Source organism: Ahaetulla prasina, chromosome 6 (genome assembly GCF_028640845.1).
Source record: "Ahaetulla prasina isolate Xishuangbanna chromosome 6, ASM2864084v1, whole genome shotgun sequence".
NCBI lineage: Eukaryota > Metazoa > Chordata > Lepidosauria > Squamata > Colubridae > Ahaetulla > Ahaetulla prasina.
Genome location: NC_080544.1, coordinates 14,455,298 through 14,479,815, shown reverse-complemented (window position 1 = coordinate 14,479,815; position 24,518 = coordinate 14,455,298). Strand labels below are relative to the sequence as shown.

Here is a 24,518-nt window from a genome sequence, read left to right as displayed (position 1 = left end):
TTTCATACCAACAAATAATACTCAGAAGGGCATTTACAGAGAGCGTGAGGACAGCGCAGAAGAGAAATCAGTTTTGGGAGGTTGTGTGTGGTTAGAATCTAGTAAATGCATGTGAAATTCTACCATAGAGTTTGTTTTCAATCCATGTGGAAGGAAGAGTTCGAGGGAGGGGAACATTATTACAATCCACAAGGGGCATCTCTTCTTCCGAGAGTCCATCATCGTAAAGCAGAGAGTCCGAAGGAGTGGAAGCGGCCAGATCTAAATAGTCCTAAGCCAATAAAAGAGAAAGAAGGTTAAGGACAGAGGCCTTTGGGTCTCCGTTCAAGTCAAGTCGATCATCCCGAAGGACCAAAAATGTCAGGCACAAGCAACCAGATCCACACGGGTAGAGTTCCAGCTAACTGCTTTATTGCTGTTCTGCCTATAATACAGGAATCTCCCGAAATGGTGAAATCGAAATTTCTTTCCTACCAGTTCTGTGGGCGTGGCTTGGTGGAGGGGCCAGTCATGTGACTGGGTGGGCATGGCTATGTAACCATGTGACTGGGGGATCAAAAGACAGAAACTCACTAACAATGTCCTGCTGGAACTGGGTTGGACTAGATGACCTCCAGGTCCCTTTCAGCCCTGGATTATCCTCTGAAGCTGCATCTAGTGCCAGGTTTGTAGTCCTTCCTTCCTTTCCTTTTCCATCTTTCTTTCTTTCTTTCTTTCTTTCTTTCTCTTTCCTTCCTTCCTTCCTTCTCTCTCTCAAACGAATCACCCACCCCCCATTTTTTGCCTACACTCCCCATTTTTTGCCTAGCAGGCTTCAGCATTTTTACCTTTTAAATGTTTTTTTTTTAAAGTAAAAAAAAAAAGAGGCTCTGACGATCGCATGGCTCAGCTGGGATTGGGGGTGGGGGGCAGGGATTTTTGCTACCGGTTCTCCGAACCATCTACCACCATTGCTACCGGATCGGCTGATCTGGTCCAAACTGGCAGCATTTCACCCCTAGAGTGCCTCCTTTGAGAATGGATAGATAAAGGTTCCACGGAGGTTCTAGCTCTCTTGCAACTGCACAACGATTCGAGACTAATTCCCTGCTTGAGCCCTCTTCCCTCTCTGGCTGGGCATTTTTCCATAAAAACATAGTTTGGAGAGATTCCGAATATTTTATTGTCTGGAAAACAAGACATATTTCCTTGGAATCAGTCCAATTCATGTTTCCTTAGCTATCTGCTGAAGTTCTCCAGTTCTCCTCAACTTTAAGTAGTATTCCTTGCCAACACGTTAACATCATGTGTTTGGCAAGGAACTCTTTAGAAATCCACAGCCTTCTCATCCGGCATTAGCTCTGTTTCAGGAGACCGGCTCATCAATTTGCTACAGAAGCCTCTCTGAATAATCCTTTGTCTGAAATTATGATTTTTTTTTCCAGAAGTACTGAACTCATGCACATCTGGTACTGCTGAATATGGAAGAGGGGGGAAAAAAAAACCTCTCCCCAAACAAATAAATGTGCTTTGCATTCATCTGAACCGTCACTAAACAGCTCTGGTGCAAATCCAAGGGCTATCGTGTGATCACATCACAACTCAGCATCATGTGGATTTAATTTTACTGCGAAATACGGCCTTCTAATAAAATTGCAATGTATTAAAAAACAACAACAGCAAAGCAAGCGTTTGCATACTTGCAAAACCTACGGAAAGGAGAAAGCCGTTTGGAAGTTTGGGAAATCCCAAGCTCAGCAGAATTGCGCCAACCTTTCTTGTGAAATACCTCCTGCAATTTCTCAAATATTCTTCCCCAGGGTTGAGAGTTTATTTAAATTTTATTCCAAACGTCCCCGAGAAGGTTTTTTTTTTTTTTTTTTTTTACATTTAGGTTGATTCTGTTTGGGGATTTATTTTCTTGTAGTAGGTAGTGACGGCTTTATTATCTCCTACGACAGTGATGGTGAATGAAATGGGAGCCGAATTCCCATTTCACACTTCCGAAAAATGCCCCGAGAGACTATACGTTGTGCAAAATGGCCTTCATTTTGTGAACTTGTGTTTATAGTTACGCTGCTTCCTTTAAATTAAACGGCAATATTTGATTGCTATAATCAGAGCTGCCCACTGCATGTGTACACAAAAGCATTTTGCACATTGCAACTCTATCTGACCTCAAATGTTGTCTTAATCTAAATAACTGCAGCCCGTCTGATCCCCTGTGATTAGCTAGGCTTTTCTCCCTTCCTGCCTTTCAAATATCCTTTCTTTAAATCTCTCCTTGAACAGGTTCTCTTCAAATGTGAGCCAAGGGGATAAAAGACTCCAAAGAGAAATGTACCAATCACCTCCACGCATACCTACGTAGCTGTAGTGAAATTTTGTAAGGTTCTTACCCGGCTCTTGACCATCATTTTTTCTAATTCTTTACTGATCTCAGCAAATGTTGGCCTCTTATCTGGTTCCTGTTTCCAGCAGTGAAGCATCAAATTGTACCTTTAAGAAAACAAGCAAACTTTGAATCTTCCAATGAAAAGGAGGAAGGGGAGGAGGAGGAAGGGGAAGGGGGGAAGGGGAGAGGGAGAAGAAGAAAGAAGGAGGAGGAGGAGAAAGAGGAGAAAGAAGAGGAGGAGGAGGAGGAGAAGGGAGGAGGAGGAGGAGGAGGAGGAGGAGGAGGAGGAGGAGGAGGAGGAGGAGAAGGAGGAGGAAGAGGAGGAAGAGGAGGAGGAAAAGAAGAAAGAAGGAGGAGGAGGAGGAAAAGGAAGAAGGAGGAGGAGGAGAAGGAGGAAGAGGAGGAGGAAAAGAAGAAGGAAGGAGGAGGAGGAGGAGGAAAAGGAAGAAGTAGGAGGAGGAGGAGAAGGAGGAAGAGGAGGAGGAAAAGAAGAAGGAAGGAGGAGGAGAAGGAAAAGGAGAAGAAGGGGAGGAGGAGGAATAGTTTCCAGATTCTAATATTTCTGTTTTGTTGGTTGTGTGAAGGTGGTATTGGAATCTACTGGAATGGGGCACCATATGAGATAAGCAATCACAAGCCTCTGTGTCATATATAAGGGGGATGCACTGGCTCATTGGCTAAGACGCTGAGCTTGTTGGCGAGAAGGTCGGCAGTTCAGCGGTTCGAATCCCTAGTGCTGCTGCGTAACGGAATGAGCTCCCGTTACTTGTCCCAGCTTCTGCCAACCTAGCAGTTTGAAAGCACGTAAAAAAGGCAAGTGGAAAAATAGGGACCACCTTTGGTGGGAAGGTAACAGCGTTCTGTGCGCCTTTGGCATTTAAGTCATGCCGGCCACATGACCACAGAGATCTCTTCGGACAGCGCTGGTTCTTCGGCTTTGAAACGGAGATGAGTACCGCCCCCTAGACCCGGGAATAACTAGCACATATGTGCGGGTGAACCTTTACCTATATAAAAACCATGAAAATACTTTAAAAAAAGAAGAAGAAGAAGGACTTCCTCTCTTGTCAGCCTTGTAGCCATTCTTTTTTCATCTCAGGTAAAGTCTCAGGTGGTCTTCAAGAAAATTCCAAGGGAGATTCAAAGCAAAAGGGCCACACATTTGTGCTGCAAAATCCTGGATGGCCATTTCTGTATTTCTTTGTTGTCAACCTAGTATTTCTCTTAATTTTGCAAGCCGGGTGTGGCAGACCCTTCAATGTAAGCAAATGAAGTAGTGGCCAAAATTGTGGAAACTTTTTGGGAAAAGTGTATTTTCTAAAACTAGCTAATAACACCCCCCTTTTTGGGGGGGGGAGTAGTACCATAAAATTATATATCAATGGGAAGATAATTGAATCAAGAATGTAATGCAATAACTTTTATGAAGGATTTGCTATTAGAATAGCAGTTACGGTATAAAAAAGAAAAGCGAAACACGTAGAAAAAAAATGAAATATACGAAGATTATCACTATAGAAAAAATGAGATATACAAAAATTATCACCATGTCTGTTAATACTTAGTTGGGTAACCTTTAGCATGAATTATGGCCTTACAAGCTCTTCTCATGGAGTGAACCAAGTCTTTTATTTCTGCAGCTGTTATAATGTGAACCCAAGATTGAATGCTTGTATCTATTAACTGGGATTTATTGCTTGGATTGCTTCCAACTAACAAATTTCCTTAGTTGGCTCCATAGATTTTCAATTGGGTGAAGGTCTGGGCTATTCCCAGGCCATTCCAGCAATAGAATATAATTATCTTGAAACTCCCCCCAAAAAGTAGTGTTATTAGCCATCAAACCTCAAAAATACATTTTTCCCAAAAGGTTTCCACAATTCTGGCCACTACTGTATCAAGCCCTGGTTCTCACTGAAGAAGAAACTGGATAATATAATTATGGGTCTTAAGGATCAGACTGGTGTTTTCCAACCATGAAATATGCACACCTGTGGACCTGAACCATTAGAATTCTCAACCATGGCTATCTTCAACAACGGAATTAAAGTTCATCTTTAGAACTACCAACAGAAGACAATGTTTGTAGCTGAGCTTGGTTGTTTTCTTGAAGACATTTCATTACCAAAACAGGTAACATCTTCAGTGCACATCGTCAACTTGTGCTCTGAAGATATTAAGTACAGTGTTTCCCCGAAAATAAGACCCTGTCTTATATTTTTTTTGAACCTTGAAATAAGTGCTTGGCTTTATTGCCATGCACCTAAAAGCCCAATTGGGCTTATTATCAAGGGAAGTCTTATTTTGGGGGAAACAGGATAGATAGATAGATAGATAGATAGATAGATAGATAGATAGATAGATAGATAGATAGATAGATAGATAGATACCGTGTTTCCCCAAAAATAAGATCCAGTCTTATATTTTTTTGAACCCTGAAATAAGCGCTTGGCCTTATTGCCATGCGCTCAAAGGCCCGATTGGGCTTATTATCAGGGGATGTCTTATTTGGGGGGAAACGGGATAGATAGATAGATAGATAGACAGACAGACAGACAGACAGACAGACAGACAGACAGACAGACAGACAGACAGACAGACAGACAGATGATAGATGATACCATGTTTTCCTAAAAAATAAAACCCTGTCTTATATTTTTTGAATCCTGAAATAAGGGCTTGGCCTTATTGCCATGCGCTCAAAAGCCCGATTGGGCTTATTATCAGGGGATGTCTTATTTTGGGGGAAACAGGGTAGTTGTGTAATAAAATGTCTGCAAGAGAACAACCACACATAGAGATCCTCAAGGATGCCACATCTGGAAGTTGCTAAGATGAGGAATCTGAATTTCATTGTATACATGATGTACAATGACAATAAAGGCCATTATTATGAATTCAATGAACCAGTTAATCGCCCTTCCTGTGGTACACCAGACCTTCATCCCTTTGGGATTATGGTTAAAGTTTAGAGGCTGTCCATGTTTGAGTTCCTCCTCAATGGGGAGGAAAATAATAATTCTAGACCAGTGTGGGTGAACCTTTTTGGCACCAAGTGCTGAAACAGGAGTGTGCGGGAGAGCACCAGAAATTGGAAGAGCAATTCCCTGGTGCGCATGCTGAGTTTCTTGTTTCTGGTATGCACATGTACACCGGTCACCATGAATGCGCGCACGAAGACCAGCCGGCCGGAAGCATGTACGTGCCAGGAAGCTCCTCTTCCAGTTTCCGGCAGTCCCATGTGCATAAAGACCAGCTGGAAGAGCAACGGGTGACAGCTGGCATGCGCGAAGAGATAGCTCTGCATGCCACTTCCAGCACGTGTGCCATAGGTTCGCCATCACGGTCCTAGACAGTTCCGGCACACACATATTGCATCCACAAAACAGTAGAAGCCAGGGAGCTGTCAGTCATGTCATGACACCATCATGTCATGATTGATGTCCTTGGCAGATGATGTCATGATGATGAACTGGAGATCACCCTGCTGTCCCCTTTGCGGAAATCAAAGAGAAAATATGGGGTCCATGGGGTCGCGATGGGTCGGACACGACTTCGCAACTAACAACAACAACAAGAAGAGAAAACAGCTTATTGTAATCCTTCATGGGCTGCATATTAGCAGTCTTCTGATTAGCAAACATGGGTTCTCTGGGGTTACTTACATTTCCTCACTGCAGTTTTCCGGTTTCTCCATTCTATAACCAGTTTTTAAGAGGTTAAAGAGCCTCTCCGGAGCAATTCCTGGATATGGGTTACCTCCGAGCGTCACAATCTCCCATAGCAGCACTCCAAATGACCATCTAAGGGGGAAAGCATTTTTTTAAAAAAAAAATCAGAAGCAGTTATTTCTGCAGACCTTGCACAATACCCCAAAAGTACAGAGGACAGACACATTTGAAGAGAAATTCTATTTTTCTTTGCCAGCTTTCTGAATAGAATAGAATAGAATAGAATAGAATAGAATAGAATAGAATAGAATAGAATAGAATAGAATAGAATAGAACAGAACAGAACAGAACAGAACAGAACAGAACAGAAAGGAATAAGAATAAGGATAAGGATAAGGATAAGGATAAGGATAAGGATAAGGACAAGAACAAGAACAAGAACAAGAACAAGAACAAGAACAAGAACAAGAACAAGAACAGAACAGAACAGAATAGAATATGGAATGGACTAAGAATAGGAATAGAATAGGATAGAATAGAATAGAATAGAATATGGAATGCACTAGGAATAGAATAGAATAGAATAGAATATGGAATGGACTAGGAATAGAATAGAATAGAATAGAATAGAATAGAATAGAATAGAATAGAATAGAACAGAACAGAACAGAAAGGAATAAGAATAAGAATAAGAATAAGAATAAGAATAAGAATAAGAATAAGAATAAGAATAAGAATAAGAACAAGAACAAGAACAGGACAGGACAGGACAGGACAGAACAGAACAGAATAGAATATGGAATGGACTAAGAATAGGAATAGAAATAGGAATAGAATAGAATAGAATAGAATAGAATAGAATAGAATAGAATATGGAATGGACTAGGAATAGAATAGAATAGAATAGAATAGAATAGAATAGAATAGAATAGAATAGAATAGAATAGAATAGAATAGAATAGAATAGAACAGAAAGGAATAAGGATAAGAATAAGAATAAGAATAAGAACAAGAACAAGAACAGAACAGAACAGAACAGGACAGGACAGGACAGGACAGAATAGAATATGGAATGGACTAAGAATAGGAATAGGAATAGGAATAGAATAGAATAGAATAGAATAGAATAGAATAGAATAGAATAGAATAGAATAGAATAGAATAGAATAGAATAGAATAGAACAGAACAGAACAGAACAGAACAGAAAGGAATAAGAATAAGGATAAGGATAAGGATAAGGATAAGGACAAGAACAAGAACAAGAACAAGAACAAGAACAAGAACAAGAACCAGAACAGAACAGAATAGAATATGGAATGGACTAAGAATAGGAATAGAATAGGATAGAATAGAATAGAATAGAATAGAATATGGAATGCACTAGGAATAGAATAGAATAGAATAGAATATGGAATGGACTAGGAATAGAATAGAATAGAATAGAATAGAATAGAATAGAATAGAATAGAATAGAATAGAATAGAATAGAACAGAACAGAACAGAAAGGAATAAGAATAAGAATAAGAATAAGAAGAAGAAGAAGAATAAGAACAAGAAGAAGAACAGAACAGGACAGGACAGGACAGAACAGAACAGAATAGAATATGGAATGGACTAAGAATAGGAATAGGAATAGGAATAGGAATAGAATAGAATAGAATAGAATAGAATAGAATAGAATAGAATAGAATATGGAATGCACTAGGAATAGAATAGAATAGAATAGAATAGAATATGGAATGGACTAGGAATAGAATAGAATAGAATAGAATAGAATAGAATAGAATAGAATAGAATAGAATAGAATAGAATAGAATAGAACAGAACAGAACAGAACAGAAAGGAATAAGGATAAGAATAAAAATAAGAATAAGAACAAGAACAAGAACAGAACAGGACAGGACAGGACAGGACAGGACAGGACAGAACAGAATAGAATATGGAATGGACTAAGAATAGGAATAGAAATAGGAATAGAATAGAATAGAATAGAATAGAATAGAATATGGAATGCACTAGGAATAGAATAGAATAGAATAGAATAGAATAGAATAGAATAGAATAGAATAGAATATGGAATGGACTAGGAATAGAATAGAATAGAATAGAATAGAATAGAATAGAATAGAATAGAATAGAATAGAATAGAATAGAATAGAACAGAACAGAAAGGAATAAGGATAAGAATAAGAATAAGAATAAGAACAAGAACAAGAATAAGAACAGAACAGGACAGGACAGGACAGAACAGGACAGAACAGGACAGAATAGAATATGGAATGGACTAAGAATAGGAATAGAATAGAATAGAATAGAATAGAATAGAATAGAATAGAATAGAATAGAATATGGAATGGACTAGGAATAGAATAGAATAGAATAGAATAGAACAGAACAGAACAGAAAGGAATAAGGATAAGAATAAGAACAAGAACAAGAACAAGAACAAGAACAGAACAGGACAGGACAGGACAGGACAGGACAGGACAGGACAGAACAGAACAGAATAGAATATGGAATGGACTAAGAATAGGAATAGAAATAGGAATAGAATAGAATAGAATAGAATAGAATAGAATAGAATAGAATAGAATAGAATATGGAATGCACTTGGAATAGAATAGAATAGAATAGAATAGAATAGAATAGAATAGAATATGGAATGGACTAGGAATAGAATAGAATAGAATAGAATAGAATAGAATAGAATAGAATAGAATAGAATAGAATAGAACAGAACAGAACAGAACAGAACAGAACAGAAAGGAATAAGGATAAGAATAAGAATAAGAATAAGAACAAGAACAAGAACAGAACAGAACAGAACAGAACAGGACAGGACAGGACAGGACAGGACAGAATAGAATATGGAATGGACTAAGAATAGGAATAGGAATAGGAATAGGAATAGAATAGGATAGAATAGAATAGAATAGAATAGAATATGGAATGCACTAGGAATAGAATAGAATAGAACAGAACAGAATATGGAATGGACTAGGAATAGAATAGAATAGAATAGAATAGAATAGAATAGAATAGAATATGGAATGGACTAGGAATAGAATAGAATAGAATAGAATAGAATAGAATAGAATATGGAATGGACTAGGAATAGAATAGAATAGAATAGAATAGAATAGAATAGAATAGAATAGAATATGGAATGGACTAGGAATAGAATAGAATAGAATAGAATAGAATAGAATAGAATATGGAATGGACTAGGAATAGAATAGAATAGAATAGAATATGGAATGGACTAGGAATAGAATAGAATAGAATAGAATAGAATAGAATAGAATAGAATAGAATAGAATAGAATAGAATAGAATAGAATATGGAATGGACTAGGAATAGAATAGAATAGAATAGAATAGAATAGAATAGAATAGAATAGAATAGAATAGAATAGAATATGGAATGGACTAGGAATAGAATAGAATAGAATAGAATAGAATAGAATAGAATAGAATAGAATATGGAATGGACTAGGAATAGAATAGAATAGAATAGAATAGAATAGAATAGAATATGGAATGGACTAGGAATAGAATAGAATAGAATAGAATAGAATATGGAATGGACTAGGAATAGAATAGAATAGAATAGAATAGAATAGAATAGAATAGAATAGAATAGAATAGAATATGGAATGGACTAGGAATAGAATAGAATAGAATAGAATAGAATAGAATAGAATAGAATAGAATAGAATAGAATAGAATATGGAATGGACTAGGAATAGAATAGAATAGAATAGAATAGAATAGAATAGAATAGAATAGAATAGAATAGAATAGAATAGAATAGAATAGAATAGAATAGAATAGAATAGAATAGAATAGAATAACAGAGTTGGAAGGGACCTTGGAGGTCTTCTAGTCCAGCCCCCTGCTTAGGCAGGAAACCCTACACCACTCCAGACAAATGGTTATCCAACACCTTCTTAAAAACTTCCAGTGTTGGAACATTCACAACTTCTGGAGGCAAATTGTTCCACTGATTAATTGTTCTAACTGTCAGGAAATTTCTCCTTAGTTCTAAGTTGTTTCTCTCCTTGATTAGTTTCCACCCATTGCTTCTTGTCCTGCCCTCAGGTGCTTTGGAGAATAGCTTGGCTCCCTCTTCTTTGTGGCAGCCCCTGAGATATTGGAAGACTGCTGTCATGTCTCCCCTAGTCCTTTTCATTAAACTAGACAGACCCAGTTCCTGCAACTGTTCTTCATATGTTTTAGCCTCCAGTCCCCTAATCATCTTAGTTGCTCTTCTCTGCACTCTTTCTAGAGTCTCCACATCTTTTTTTACATCATGGCGACCAAAACTGGATGCAGTATTCCAAGGGTGGCCTTACCAAGGCATCATAAATTGGTATTAACACTTCACGTGATTTTGATTCTATCCCTTGGAATGTTCTTTCTTACAATCAAATATCGAGTTGCAAAGGACAGGCTGTAGCAAAAATTTCACCCAAAAAAGAGGGGTGTTTTGCAAATCTGCTGAGCTATTATAGAATCACAAATATAAGAAGCTTTTTTTTAAAAAAAAAGTATATAATTCTGGCTCTCGGATAAACTTAAATTGGGTGATCACCTCCTAGAGGATTGTATATGGTCCTTGGTGCTCTCTGAGCTTTCTGCAGAGAGTTTACTACTACCAATTGGTTCTACCAATATGTTCTGACCTAGGCTTCCTGATGCAGTAAAATCACACAATGACCCCCAAAACACTCTTTTTATTTCAACGGCTGTGAATTCTGCTGATTCAGAGCCTGTTCATTCTCAATCTGTTCATTCATAGATGAGTCCCAAATAGTTGTAAAGAGTCTGTCAGAAGTCTGCCACAGTCCTTCAGGATAACGCTGATAAGCACTCACTTTTATTGCCCTTGACATGCTGCCAAGACCTAATTGGCCATTAACTTGCAAGGCCACACGCACACATCTCCTGGCCTTACTCCTGAGTCGTCCTTTTTGCTTTACCAGCTCTTGCCTTTTGGCAGCTCTTTGCATACACGCACTGGGAACAGGCTTCTCCTTTTCCTCTGCCTCGCTGATGTCAGACTCTGGAGGCTCCAGAGTCAGTACATAACTCCCAGATGGCCCTGGCCCCATTTCTGCCTCTGACGCAGAGCCCTTGTCCGAGCCTTCCCCAGACTCCAGGATTGGCCCATGTTCCTCCCTAGTCTCCTCACTGTCCGACTCTTGCTGCCAGCTCTGCAGGCCGCCAGTGGACCACAACACAATACTCTGTGTATACCTTAAAATTGTTTGCTGCAGCCTTATATATTTGTCAGGCAGCACTGAACAAGAGCGGTCTTCTTTTGCTGGAACAAACCTAAGCTTTATCTATTGCTGCTAAAGATTTTCATAATTGCAGACCATAAAGGAATCTATTCTTTGTCCTGGGTCAGTCTTCTTCGGTGAGTGCAGATTCTACAGAAGATCACAGAGTTGTTGTTGTTATTTTTTAAAAAATGCATGGGTTTTGTAGGCAGAAGTATTTGGTATGTCTAATTTAATGAAAAGAAGAACCAGGAGTGACATGATAGCAGTGTTGCAATATCTAAGGGGCTTCCACAAAGAAGAGCGGGGAGGGGTCAATCTATTTTCCAAAGCATCTGAAGGCAGGAGAAGAAGCAATGGATGGAAACTAATCAAGGAGACAACCACCCTAGAAATCAGGAGAAAATTCCTGATAATTAGAACAATTAATCAACAATTAACTTGCCTTCAGATATCGTGGGTGCTCCATCTCTGGAGGTTTTCAAGAAGTGATTGGACAACCTTTCGTCTGAAATGGTATAAGACCGTGATGGCACGCAGAACCATGTCTCCGGGCACGCCAGCCGTCATGCGTTGCTCTTCCGGATTCTGGTGGGCACATGCACGCCAGCCAGCAGGTCTTCACATGCATGGGAGCACCGGAAACCAGAAGAGCAGCTCCCTGGCATGCATGCACGAGCTGGGAAGCTGAACTTCCGGTTTCCAGTGCACACATGCGCACCAGCCAGCTGGTCTTCACGCACACATGCATGCCAGAAACTGGAAGACCAGGTGACTGCCGTGCATGCGCACACCGGAAGCTCATGTTCTTGGTGCACATATGCATGCCGGGGAGTTGCTCTTCCACTTTCCAGGACTCCCCCACACTCGTGCCTGCGCTCCTGTTTTGGCACTTGGTGCCGAAAAGGTTCACCAACACAGGCATAGGATTTCCTGCTTGAGAAGGGATTAGAAGGCTGTGTGCACACAGGGCTGTGTGCTCTCCCCACTTCTCTTCTCTCTGTATACCAATGACTGCATCTCCAATGATCCATCTGTTAAGCTACTGAAGTTCGCAGATGACACAACAGTGATTGGTCTCATTCGAGACAATGACGAATCTGCATATAGACGAGAGGTCGAACGACTAGCCTTGTGGTGCAACCAAAACAATCTGGAACTGAACACACTCAAAACCGTAGAAATGGTGGTAGACTTTAGGAGAAACCCTTCCATACTTCCACCTCTCACAATACTTGACAACACAGTATCAACAGTAGAAACCTTCAAATTTCTAAGTTCTACCATATCACAAGATCTAAAATGGACAGCTAACATCAAAAACATCATTAAAAAAGGACAGCAAAGAATGTTCTTTCTGCGCCAACTCAGTAAGCTCAAACTGCCCAAGGAGCTGCTGATTCAGTTCTACAGAGGAATTATTGAGTCTGTCATTTGCACCTCTATAACTGTCTGGTTCGGTTCTGCAACCCAACAAGAAAAACACAGACTTCAGAGGATAATTAGAACTGCAGAAAAAATAATTGCTACCAACCTGCCTTCCATTGAGGACCTGTATACTGCACGAATCAAGAAGAGGACCATGAAAATATTTACAGATCCCTCGCATCCTGGACATAAACTGTTTCAACTCCTACCCTCAAAACGACGCTATAGAGCACTGCACACCAGAACAACTAGACACAAGAACAGTTTTTTCCCAAAGGCCATCACTCTGCTAAACAAATAATTCCATCAACACTGTCAGACTGTTTATTGAATCTGCACTACTATTAATCGTCTCATAGTTCCCATCACCAATCTCTTTCCACTTATGACTGTATGACTATAACTTGTTGCTGGCAATCCTTATGATTTATATTGATATATTGACCATCAATTGTGTTGTAAATGTTGTACCTTGATGAACGTATCTTTTCTTTTATGTACGCTGAGAGCATATGCACCAAGACAAATTCCTTGTGTGTCCAATCACACTTGGCCAATAAAATTCTATTCTATTCTATTCTAGAAGACCTCCAAATCTGTTATTCTGGTGCTAACAGATAACCATTCTAAACCATCAATTTTATTTAACACCCTTATCGCTGTTATCTACTCTTTACCGCTGGACATTCAGAAATATGGACAGGCTAACATTTGCTGGAGACATGTCTCTAAATAAATGCTTATTAAATAACCCGGTTAGACTAAATTTGTGAAGCTTCTGTCATCACTTTGGGACTTTTTCCTTTTTCTTTTTGGCTGTTACAGTCAAAGTTGGCTACTTCCCAACGTTCTGTTGTTTCTTCATCCCCCGCTTATTGAAATATGAGCACAAGTCTTCACTGCTGAACATCCTTCATTTTTCTTTTGTCTGAGAACTCTCCAGAAGCACAACAACTGAGATGTTGTGGATTCGCAAAGGAATTGTAGGGGGTGGGAAGAGACTCAAGGGTTGTAGCCAGCAATGAAAAATGGATAAATGTTGTAACTTCTGAAAGAAGAACTGGTCAGTTGTCGTGGAAAATTATGTTTTCCACGCAAGAAGTGGGGCGTGAAGAATCAGCACCATATGTTATGTTGCAGTTAAGATTTATTGTTCAAGTTTATGCACAAGAATCTAGCCAGCTAACGTTCAATATTAAATTGGCGTTAGATGAAGTCAATGGAATTCACCAGAGGCTGGACTTAGACCATTTATGGGAACGCAAAGACTCTAGGCTGATGACTTGCTTAACTCCATCCACCAGCTCTTCCTGCTCTTCACCTACACTAGCTGCCCAAATGAGTGAATGAGCTGTAAGGAGATGAGACTTTTAGGGAGAAAAAAAGAGAGAATTACAGACTAACAGAGTTGGAAGGGACCTTGGAGGCCTTCTAGCCCAGGGGTCTCCAATCTTGGCCACTTTAAGCCTGGTGGACTTCAACTCCCAGCTTTACTTTGACTTCAGAAAGCAAAGCTGGCTGGGGAATTCTGGGAGTTGAAGTCCTCTAGGCTTAAAGTGGCCAAGGTTGGAGACCCTTGTTCTAGCCCAACCTCTTGCCCAGGCAGGAAACCCTATGCTAGTGTTAGCGAACCTTTTCGGCAACTTTCCAACTGCCAAAACGGGAGTGCGCATGGAGGAGTGCTGAAAACCGGAAGACCAGGTCCCATGACGCGCACGTGCGGGAGTGCAGGAAACTGGAAGAGCTGAGCTTCTGGTTTCTGGTGTACGCATGCACGCCGGTCACCTGCTCTTCCGGTTTCTGGTGTGCATGCACACGTAAAAACCAGCTAAATCTGGAAGAACAACAGGTGACAGCTGGCATGCCCGAGAGAGATGGCTCTGTGTGCCACTTTCGGCACACGTATCATAGATTCGCCATCACAGCCCTATACCATTTCAGAAACAGTTATTCTAAGTTGGAAACACCTCCTCTTTCTTCAAGTTCCAATCTCCGTTTTTTGTTGTTGTTGTTTTTCAATAACGAAAAAGCCAGGATATTACAAAATCTGAACAGCTAAAAGAGCTACTTTATTCATCTGTTGGTATGGCTATCAGTTGAAAAAAAAAATCAGTACAGATTAACAGTAGGTTAACCTATGGGTCGGTGTTGTTTCAGCACTGCCATTTTCAAAATAGGGAACAAGATGGGTTTGTTCCAGTGGTGGGATTCAACCAGTGTAACAACAGGCTCGCTTTGCGCACGCTTCGCACAGTCCATTAGAAAACACCATTAAAAGCAGTGTTAAAAGCACTAAAAACAGCTGAGGAGCGGCAATCTGCTCTGTCGCGCCTATCAGCTGGGCTTCAAATGAACGAAATAAAGGTAGGTATAGCGCAGGGGCAGGTGGGCAGGCCCAGCTGATGGTCGGAGAGAACCAGTTCGCTCTCAGCTGATGGTCGGAGCAACCGGCTCACCCGAACCGGACTGAATAGGCTGAATCCCTCCCCTGGTTTGTTCCCTATTTTGAAATGACATCATACATGCCTGAAATGACATCATACAAGCCTGACGTCATAACCTAAACAACACAAATTGTGTCATTTGCCTACTTCAGAACACGGTGCAAATATTCCACATCTGCAAAGGTTCTCGGAATGACGTGACACAAATGACCTATTTTTGAGCTCTTTAGGTCATGATGTCGGGGGTGCATTTTGCCCTAAGGATACCGCAAAGTCTCTCTTGCACATCGACACCCATGGAGAGACTGCTTGGCTTTAAAGATACAAAATTTCCGATAGCATAAATCAACTTACACATCACTCTGGGTCGTGTAGATGTGATCAAAGAGGGACTCTATGGCCATCCATTTTACAGGTATTCGACCCTGTTGGAAGAGAAAAAAATATATATTACTTGTTGCAAGTACATCTGAACGTTACTTCTAAAGCCACAATCCTCCAATGGTTCTTCTTCTTCTTTTTTTTAATCCCTTGTTTTCCATTTCTCCCATTGCTTTTTCTCAGGGGCAAGTTAGTTGAGTTTGAGGCAATCGATTTTCCAATTACACTAACTTGGCCATGCTAAGATTCAAATGTTGCGATATGCAGAATTGCCTCAGTTATCTAGTTACGAGAATTGATAGAAACATTCTATCTATCTATCTATCTATCTATCTATCTATCTATCTATCTATCTATCTATCATCCATCCATCCATCTTCCTTCCTTCCTTCTTGTCTGTCTGTCTGTCTATCTATCATCTATCCATCTCTATCTATCTATCTATCTATCTATCTATCTATCTATCTATCTATCTATCTATCTATCATCCATCCATCCATCTTCCTTCCTTCCTTCTTGTCTGTCTGTCTGTCTATCTATCATCTATCTATCATCTATCCATCTCTATCCATCTATTTATCCATCATCTATCTATCTATCTATCTATCTGTCTGTCTATCTATCTATCTATCTATCTATCTATCTATCTATCTATCTATCTATCTATCTATCTATCTATCTGTCTATCATCCATCCATCCATCCATCCATCTTCCTTCCTTCCTGTCTGTCTCTGTCTGTCTATCTATCTATCTCTATCCATCGTTCTATCCATTATCTCTCTCTCTCTCTCTCTCTCTCTCTCTCTCTCTCTCTATCTATCTATCTATCTATCTATCATCCATCCATCCATCCATCCATCTTCCTTCCTTCCTTCCTGTCTGTCTCTGTCTGTCTATCTATCTATCTCTATCCATCGTTCTATCCATCATCTATCCATCATCTATCTATCTATCTATCTATCTATCTATCTATCTATCTATCTATCTATCTATCTATCTATCTATCTATCATCTATCTAATCTTCCTTCTATTGTGTGTGTTTGTGTCTGTCTGTCTGTCTGTCTGTCTGTCTATCGATCTATCACATTTGTTAACTGTGGCAGAGGGACTCATTTTATTGACTTTTCTTGAGTGAGCAACATTTTGAAGCACCTTGTGTTTCCCACGCTGACCCTAGTTACAGTATGAAGGGTCTGATCCTCTTCCAAAAGCTATCCAAATAGTTGGTCCTAATGGCATCCGAGGGCAGAAAACCCCATTTTAAATTATGTGTTCTATAAAGTACTTACTTTTATTGGCTCTGAATCTTCCAGGATTTGATGGATAACCTCAAATTCTTAACGTTGTAAGGATGGCATTAAAAAAATAATAATTCTCATGCTGCCTTACCTTACGTGTCTCCTATTCTTCCCCCCAGACTAAAAAAAGGTAAATCCAAAACTCTCATGCTATCATCTTCCCTCTATCAGAGTTTTCCCTAAGAATAGTTCTGGCCTCCCCCCCCCCCGCCTTTCCCCCCCACAGCTTTTCCAAATGTACAACATCTTTTTGGGGGTTACAGTGACACAGTGTCCCTTCAAACCTCAGTAGTCTAAGTCCCTCGCAGCTGTTGACGGATCCTTCCAATAAACAGATCATTGTAGAAAATAAATCATTGTCTTCCTCACCTTGCTCCTCTTGACGTAAGAATCCTCTTCATAAACGTCGCGAGACAAACCAAAGTCAGAAATCTTCATTTTACGCCCTTCGGCTACTAAGACATTCCTGGCTGCCAAATCACGATGAACAAGCTTGGGAGAAACACACACACACACACACACACACACACACACACACTAAATTAACAGATGTGTCCCACCACGGAAAAGTTCATGGAAATAGGTTGGGCATGAGGGGGAAGTCCATACCTTCATCTCAGCAAGGTATTGCATGCCACGGGAGATCTGCCACGCAAAGGAGATCAAGTCGCCCATAGTGAGAGCCCGTTCATCTGGATTGTCCAAGTAGCTGGAATTCCTGTTTGTGTCGCTTCCCATGTAGCTGGTTCCCACTTTCCGGCTTTCCCTTAGGAAACTCCGCAAGGAGCCATATTTCGCATACTCCACGATTAAGTATAAAGGCCCTGAGGTCAAACAAAGAGGGAGGGAGAAGTTCAATCAACTTGCCCTCAACAGATACGCCTGCACCAAAAAAAAATTTTTTTTAAAAAAATGGCAAGGTCCTTATTTTTATTTTTTTTAGTTTGCACCAAGTGAAGTTCATGTCAGTTTCACACATCTCACTTTCAGAAGTGTTATCATTTCAGTTGGGGGATTACTTTCCAGGATGAGACTTTGGGAATTCAGACTTCTTTCCTTCCTTCCTTCCTTTCCTTCCCTCTCTTCCTCTCCCTCCCTCCCTCCTTCCTTCCTTCTTCCCTCCCTCACTATCCTTTATTTTCCTCTCTCTCCCACTCCCTCCCTTTCTTCTTTCCTCCCTCCCTCCCTCCCTTCCTCCTTCCTTCCCTTTCTTCCTCTCCCTCCCTTTCTTCTTCCCTCCCTCCCTATCCTCCCTTCTTCCCTCTTTCTCTCTCCCTCCCTTCCTTCCTTCCTTCTTCCCTCCTCACTATCCTTTATTTTCCTCTCTCTCCTCCTCCCTTTCTTCTTTCCTCCCTCCCTCCCTCCCTTCCTCCTTCCTTCCCTTTCTTCCTCTCCCTCCCTTTCTTCTTCCCTCCCTCCCTATCCTCCCTTCTTCCCTCTTTCTCTCTCCCTCCCTTCCTTCCCGGAATAAATGGTGCCTCCATTATAAACTCACAATAAGTAGATAAAACACTCCTTAAAATCTCTTGAGCATCATTTGATCTGAGATCAAATTTGGGTCGGTCATTGGGACCAGAGGTTTACTCTTCCAAGCTCATGCTAGAATCCATCTTCAGGGAACTTCTCTCTATTGGAATACATGCTTTGGGCTGGTCTGTGAGTTGTGTTTATGTGGTGCTGGTAATTGGCTTTTGTTTCCTTGTGCTGCCAAGTCCTCAGCTCAGGGATGAAATTCAGCAGGTTCTAACAGGTTCTGAAGAACCGGTAGCGGAAATTTTGAGTAGTTCAGGGAACTGGCAAATACCAACTCTGGCTGGTCCCAGAGTGGGGTGGGAATGGGGATTTTGCAGTATCCTTTCCCTGCCACACCCACCAAGCCACACCATGCCCACCAAGCCAAGTCCACAGAACTGGTAGGGAAACATTTTGTTCTGTCCTCCTCTACCTCCATACAAGTGATGGCTTAATTAGCCGGCACTATCAGCTCTGGCGACAAAAGAGCCAGCGTCTGCCAAGAGCCCTCATTATCTTCCACAACGCTGGTGAGTCAGAAACTTCAGCTCTAGTCAATCAGTGGATTTGCCTGTTACAAAGAGATACAGCAGCTCTGGCTGCCTTTTATATCCTGTGGGGTGTGGCTCTATGACTCAGCACTTCCTAGGTCTGCCCCACCCTTGCTTCTGTTGTTCCCTCCTCTCCTGCCTACGAAACCAAGCCTGATTGCTGTCAGCTGGGTCTGCAGGCGTGGCCTGGGGGGGGAAGAGTCAGGGGAAGGAGGCCTCATTATCTCTTTCACCTGGCCTGCTTCTGGCTCCTGGAGCTGAGCCAGGGAAGCCGGTGCTCCCGAGGTAAGTCCTGATGGCCCTTCCCCCTCACTGTCCAAGTCACTTTCTGGCAGCAGGCCCAGCTCCAAGTCACTTCCGGGCATGGGGCCAGGTTCAGGGGCTGGAGTCACAACACATTTTGAATTTCACCCCTGCCTCAGCTCCTAAGTATTTGATAAGCTGGTGGTAATTCAGCACTCCTGTTGACTGACAAAAGGCCTGTTTCCCAGGCTTCAATCATTTCCCGGCTGTTTTTGAGCCTGCTCGTCCAACAATCTTAGCAGCTGCGAAATTGAATATGTGTCCTTGTTCACTGCAATGTAAGGCTACCATTTATCATTTGATCTGCTTGAAGTCTTATCCCACAAAGAACGTATGCACAATAAACACTTCCCTTGACTTTTGGAAATCACAGCTCAGTATTTGGTGGGCTACCAATAGGAAGTACATTTCTAAACTCTTCTCTACCATTTTTCATTTAGGAGGTTGACCTCTTGGGATCATTTTAAGTCAAAGGTGTCTTCATCAGTTTGGAAAGTAGCTGCCAGGAACAGAAGCAGTGGTGGGTTGCTACGGGTTCGCCCTGAATTGGGCGAACTGGTAGCAGCGGCAGTGAGAGGCTCTGCCCACCCACCTGGATGCTTCTGCACATGCGGAGAAGTGTCGCGCACACGTGCGCCCACGAGCAAACTAATAGCAATGTATTCTGAAACCCACTACTGAACAGAAGCCATTATTCTAAGGCAGTCAACCTTGGCTACTTTAAGAAGGGTAGACCCCCAACTCCCAGAATTCCCCAGGCAGTCAGAATTCTGGGAGTTGAAGTCTGCCCAACTTAAAGTTGCCAAGATTTGAAAAACATTGCTTTTAAGGCATTCCCAGTAGTGGCTATACATCTTCCCAAACATGGTTTGTTATTTCAATCCAGCACTCTGCACAGCTCTGCTAAACAGATACTGCTGATCAACTATGGATCTATGAAATGCAACAAAGCATAAACAAGCAGAGTTCCCCAGAAGGCAAGATTAAAAATAATACAACAATTGCCTAAGAACGCACGTGGCTTAGAAATGGAGAATTTGAAGCCTCTGCTGATGGCAGCAATTTAAGTAGTTCAGATAAAGAAAACCATGCTACCCACAGTTAACAATGCTGGTTCTTCCTAGGCAAGTATAGTTTTTTTAAACTCTTGAATGTTTTGTCCAGCCAGGAATTTAAAAAGAACAAAATTTCCCAGGATTCTTTCTTTTTAAAAGAAATGGACCACGACTCTCAACTTTTTCCTTCTTCTCCTTCTTTTTCCCACCATTGGTGAGAACGATCAACCAGTGGAACAGAAGTTGCCTTCAGAAGTTGTGGGTGCTCCCATCACTGGAGGTTTTCAAGAAGAGACCGGACAGCTGTTTGTCTGGAATGCTATATAGGATCACCTGCTCAAGCAGGAGGTTCGACTAGAAGACCTCCAAGGACCCCTTCAAAACTCTATTCTTTCTATGTTCTATTGTGGTCCTTCCCTCATTCCTCCACTTTTGCTCTTAAGGTTCTCTCTCACTCATCCTTTTACTCCGGGAATCAAAATTCTCTAGAAATCATGTCCGTGTAATGCAGATTTAAAGCTGACCAGCCGTTGTAAGGATGTGGCCCACTGAGGATGAGTCAGCAGTGTTATTGCCCTTTTAAGACTGAGGATGAATCAGCTCCTGTCTATATAAAGGAGGCCATGAGAGGGCGTCATTCTCTATCCTCATGTATCATTCTTCTCGCTGTGTTATACCTGCATTGTAGCTCTCCATGTAGAGTTGAAGATTGATTGCTTGCCTGGTATGTGCCTACCACGTGTATGTAGTGGTGGGCTTCAAAAAATTTTATTACTAGTTCTGTGGCCATGGCTTGGTGGGTGTGGCATGGCTTGGTGGGCGTGGCAGGGGAAGGATACTGTAAAATCTCCATTCCCACCCCACTCCAGGGGAAGGTCACTGCAAAATCCCCATTTCCTCCCAATCTGCTGGGACTCAGCGAATAGATGGGGGCGGGGCCAGTCAGAATTTTTACTACCGGTTCTCCGAACTACTCAAAATTTCTGCTACCGGTTCTCCAGAACTGGTCAGAACCTGCTGAAACCCATCTCTGCGTGTACAGCTGTATATAGAAGGTCTTGTATATACACCACTGTTTGTAATGACAAAATCTCTGTGTCCTGTATTTTGCTCCTGGGTGGTCTCAAAATAATAGTCATGCTGTAAACACTCTGACAAATCAAATCAAACACTTACCATCCTGGCTACAAGCACCATACAGCCTGATGACGTGAGGATGGTTCACTTGTTTTAAAAGGTTGAACTCAGAATGTAAATCTCGGAGCTCACTTGACGAAGCATTTTCTGTGGAACAGAGCAGGAAGAGACCTCTTATTAAAGCTCCCCGACAATGAATTATTATTTTTTTTAAAAAAAATATTTATTTGTCAAGCATGTATAAGATAACAGATATAAGTAGTATAAGGGCCTCTGGTGGCTCAGCAGGCTCAGCAGACTAAGTCTGTCTGTTATTAACACAGCTGCTTGCAATTACTGCAAGTTCAAGTCCCACCAGGTCCAAGGTTGACTCAGCCTTCCATCCTTTATAAGGTAGGTAAAATGAGGACCCAGATTGTTGGGGGCAATAAAAGTTGACTTTGTATATAATATACAAATGGATGAAGACTATTGCTTAACACAGTGTAAGCTGCCCTGAGTCTGCGGAGAAGGGCGGGATATAAATTCAAATTAAAAAAAAAGTATAAACATGATTATGAATACAGGAAATGGATACGAATAAATGGGGACAGTAGCACAGGGATGGTAGGCACATTGGTGCGCTTATGCATGCTCCTTACAGACCTCTTAGGAATGGGGTGAGGTCAACAGTAGACAGTCTTAGGTTGAAGTTTTGAGGGTTTGGGGAAGAAACCACAGGTAGTGCATTCCAGGCATTGACCACTCTGTTGCTGAAGTCGTATTTTCTGCAATTGAGTTTGGAGCTTGTTTGTATCTATCGTGTGCTCATATAGCTGAAGTAGTCATTGACAGGTAGGACATTGTAGCAGGTAATTTTATATACTACGCTTAGGTCGGACCGAAGGCGGCATAGTTCTAAATTGTCTAAGCCCAAAATTTCAAGCCTGGTGGCATAAGGTATTCTGTTGTGAGCAGAGGAGTGGAGTACTCTTTTCGTGAAATATCTCTGGACTCGCTCAATTGTATTAGTGTCTAATATACAGTGCGGGTTCCAGGCAGGTGAGCTGTATTCAAGAACTGGTCTAGCAAAGGTTTTGAGGCAGGATTTACCAATTACGCATTAGAATATTATGTAAATTGTGGAGAAATGGCCCTCCTTTTCATGATATGCTGGCAAATATAAGCTTATTTTTTGTATTAAATACTATAAACCTTGTACAACAGCCTCAAAATTAAGGCGATGCAATATCTTAATTTGGAGAAAGTGGAATTTAATTAGCTCCATGCTGTCCTTGTGCTTCTGGGCCACTTGAAAATGTGGGTTGTGGTCTTGAAATCCTTAAATGGGTAGTTTTCTAACTTGGCTACTTGGAAGATGGGTGGACTTCAACTCCCAGAGTTCCCCACCTGGAACAGGGAATTAAATTCAACTCCAATTCTGGGAGCAGAAATCCACACATCTTAGGCCAAGTTTGAAAAACACTGTCCCGAATCCCAGTTAGAACAATTAATCAGTGGAACAACTTGCCTCCAGAAGTTGTGAATGCTCCAACACTGGAAGTTTTTAAGAAGATGTTGGATGACCATTTGTCTGAAGTGGTGTCGGGTTTCCTGCCTAAGCAGGGGGTTGGACTAGAAGGCCTCCAAGGTTCCTTCCAACTCTGTTATTCTAAATTCTAAAATCTGCTGATCCGGTCCAACGATCAAACTTACACGGAACTTCCAAGATCATTTTGCAAACCAGAGTTTGCTGGAGTTGGGTGGCATATAAAATTTAAGGGATCATAATCACAATCCCAGCTATGGAAAAAGCACCTTGGTACTCTCTGAGCTTGGCGGTTGTTGTTGTTGTTGTTTTGCAGGCATTTCATTGCCCAAACTAAGTAACATCATCGGTGCTAGTGAGGAATGAGGTTTGCTCTCACTTTATAGACTCCCACCAACACCGACAGAGCAAGCCACTAGGCTATAGAAAGTACTAGCACTGATGAAACATCTGCAAGAAAAAACCCAACCTCAGAGAGCACCAAGGACCCCTCATTTCATCCCTAAGCTACAAATATTCTTCTTTATTGGCATCTTTGTTTTTTTATTCTTTCAAGGTACATCACACAGAAAGCCCAGTTTTACTACTGTCTACTGAATAGCAATAAAACTTACACATTGCTTCACAGTGCTTTTACAACCCTCTCTAAGCAGTTTACAGAGTCAGCCTATTGGCCCTAACAATCTGGGTCCTCATTTTACCGACCTTGGAAGGATGGAAAACGGAGTCAACCTTGAGCCAGTGAGAATCGAACTGCTGAACAGCTGGCAGTCGGCAGTCAGCAGAATTAGAATAGAATAGAATAGAATTTTTCATTGGCCAAGTGTGATTGGACACACAAGGAATTTGTCTTGGTGCATATGCTCTCAGTGTACATAAAAGAAAAGATACCTTCATCAAGGTACAACATTTACAACACAAATGATGGTCAATATATCAATATAAATTGTAAGGATTGCCAGCAACAAAGTTATAGTCATACAGTCATAAGCGGAAAGAGATTGGTGATGGGAAGGATGAGAAGATTAATAGTAGTGCAGATTTAGTAAATAGTTTGACAGTGTTGAGGGAATTATTTGTTTAGCAGAGTGATGGCCTTCGGGAAAAAACTGTTCTTCTGTCTAGTTGTTCTGGTGTGCAATGCTCTATAGCATTGTTTTGAGGGTAGGAGTTGAATCAGTTTATGTCCTGGATGAGAGGGATCTGTAAATATTTTCACGGCCCTCTTCTTGATTCATGCAGTATACAGGTCCTCAATGGAAGGCAGGTTGGTAGCAATTATTTTTTCTGCAGTTCTAATTATCCTCTGAAGTCTGTGTCTTTCCTGTTGGATTGCAGAACCAAACCAGGCAGTTATAGAGGTGCAAATGACAGACTCAATAATTCCTCTGTAGAGGTATTAGCCTGCAATACTGCATTCTAACCACTGCACCACTGCGGCTCATAACTCCGCTTTCTACAATGATCTTCAAGGAACAAGAGCTTGAAGCATGGTGTCTAATCATTTTTATTATAGCTTTGCGTCCTTCCTTGAAACAATGTGATACG

General features: G+C 41.2%; 1 protein-coding gene across 1 annotated transcript in view; it reads right to left on the bottom strand.

Moving 5' to 3' along the window:
* The window catches only part of RET (ret proto-oncogene), a 152,518-nt gene that overhangs the window by 4,161 nt on the left and 123,839 nt on the right, over window positions 1-24,518 (bottom strand). The window contains exons 13-19 of the mRNA XM_058189068.1: window positions 21,482-21,589; window positions 17,494-17,708; window positions 17,254-17,376; window positions 15,558-15,628; window positions 6,040-6,177; window positions 2,379-2,478; window positions 124-271 (exon numbers count right to left, since the gene is read on the bottom strand). Coding sequence (XP_058045051.1) covers window positions 124-271; window positions 2,379-2,478; window positions 6,040-6,177; window positions 15,558-15,628; window positions 17,254-17,376; window positions 17,494-17,708; window positions 21,482-21,589 — 903 coding nt within the window. The remainder of the gene's footprint in view (window positions 1-123; window positions 272-2,378; window positions 2,479-6,039; window positions 6,178-15,557; window positions 15,629-17,253; window positions 17,377-17,493; window positions 17,709-21,481; window positions 21,590-24,518) is intronic.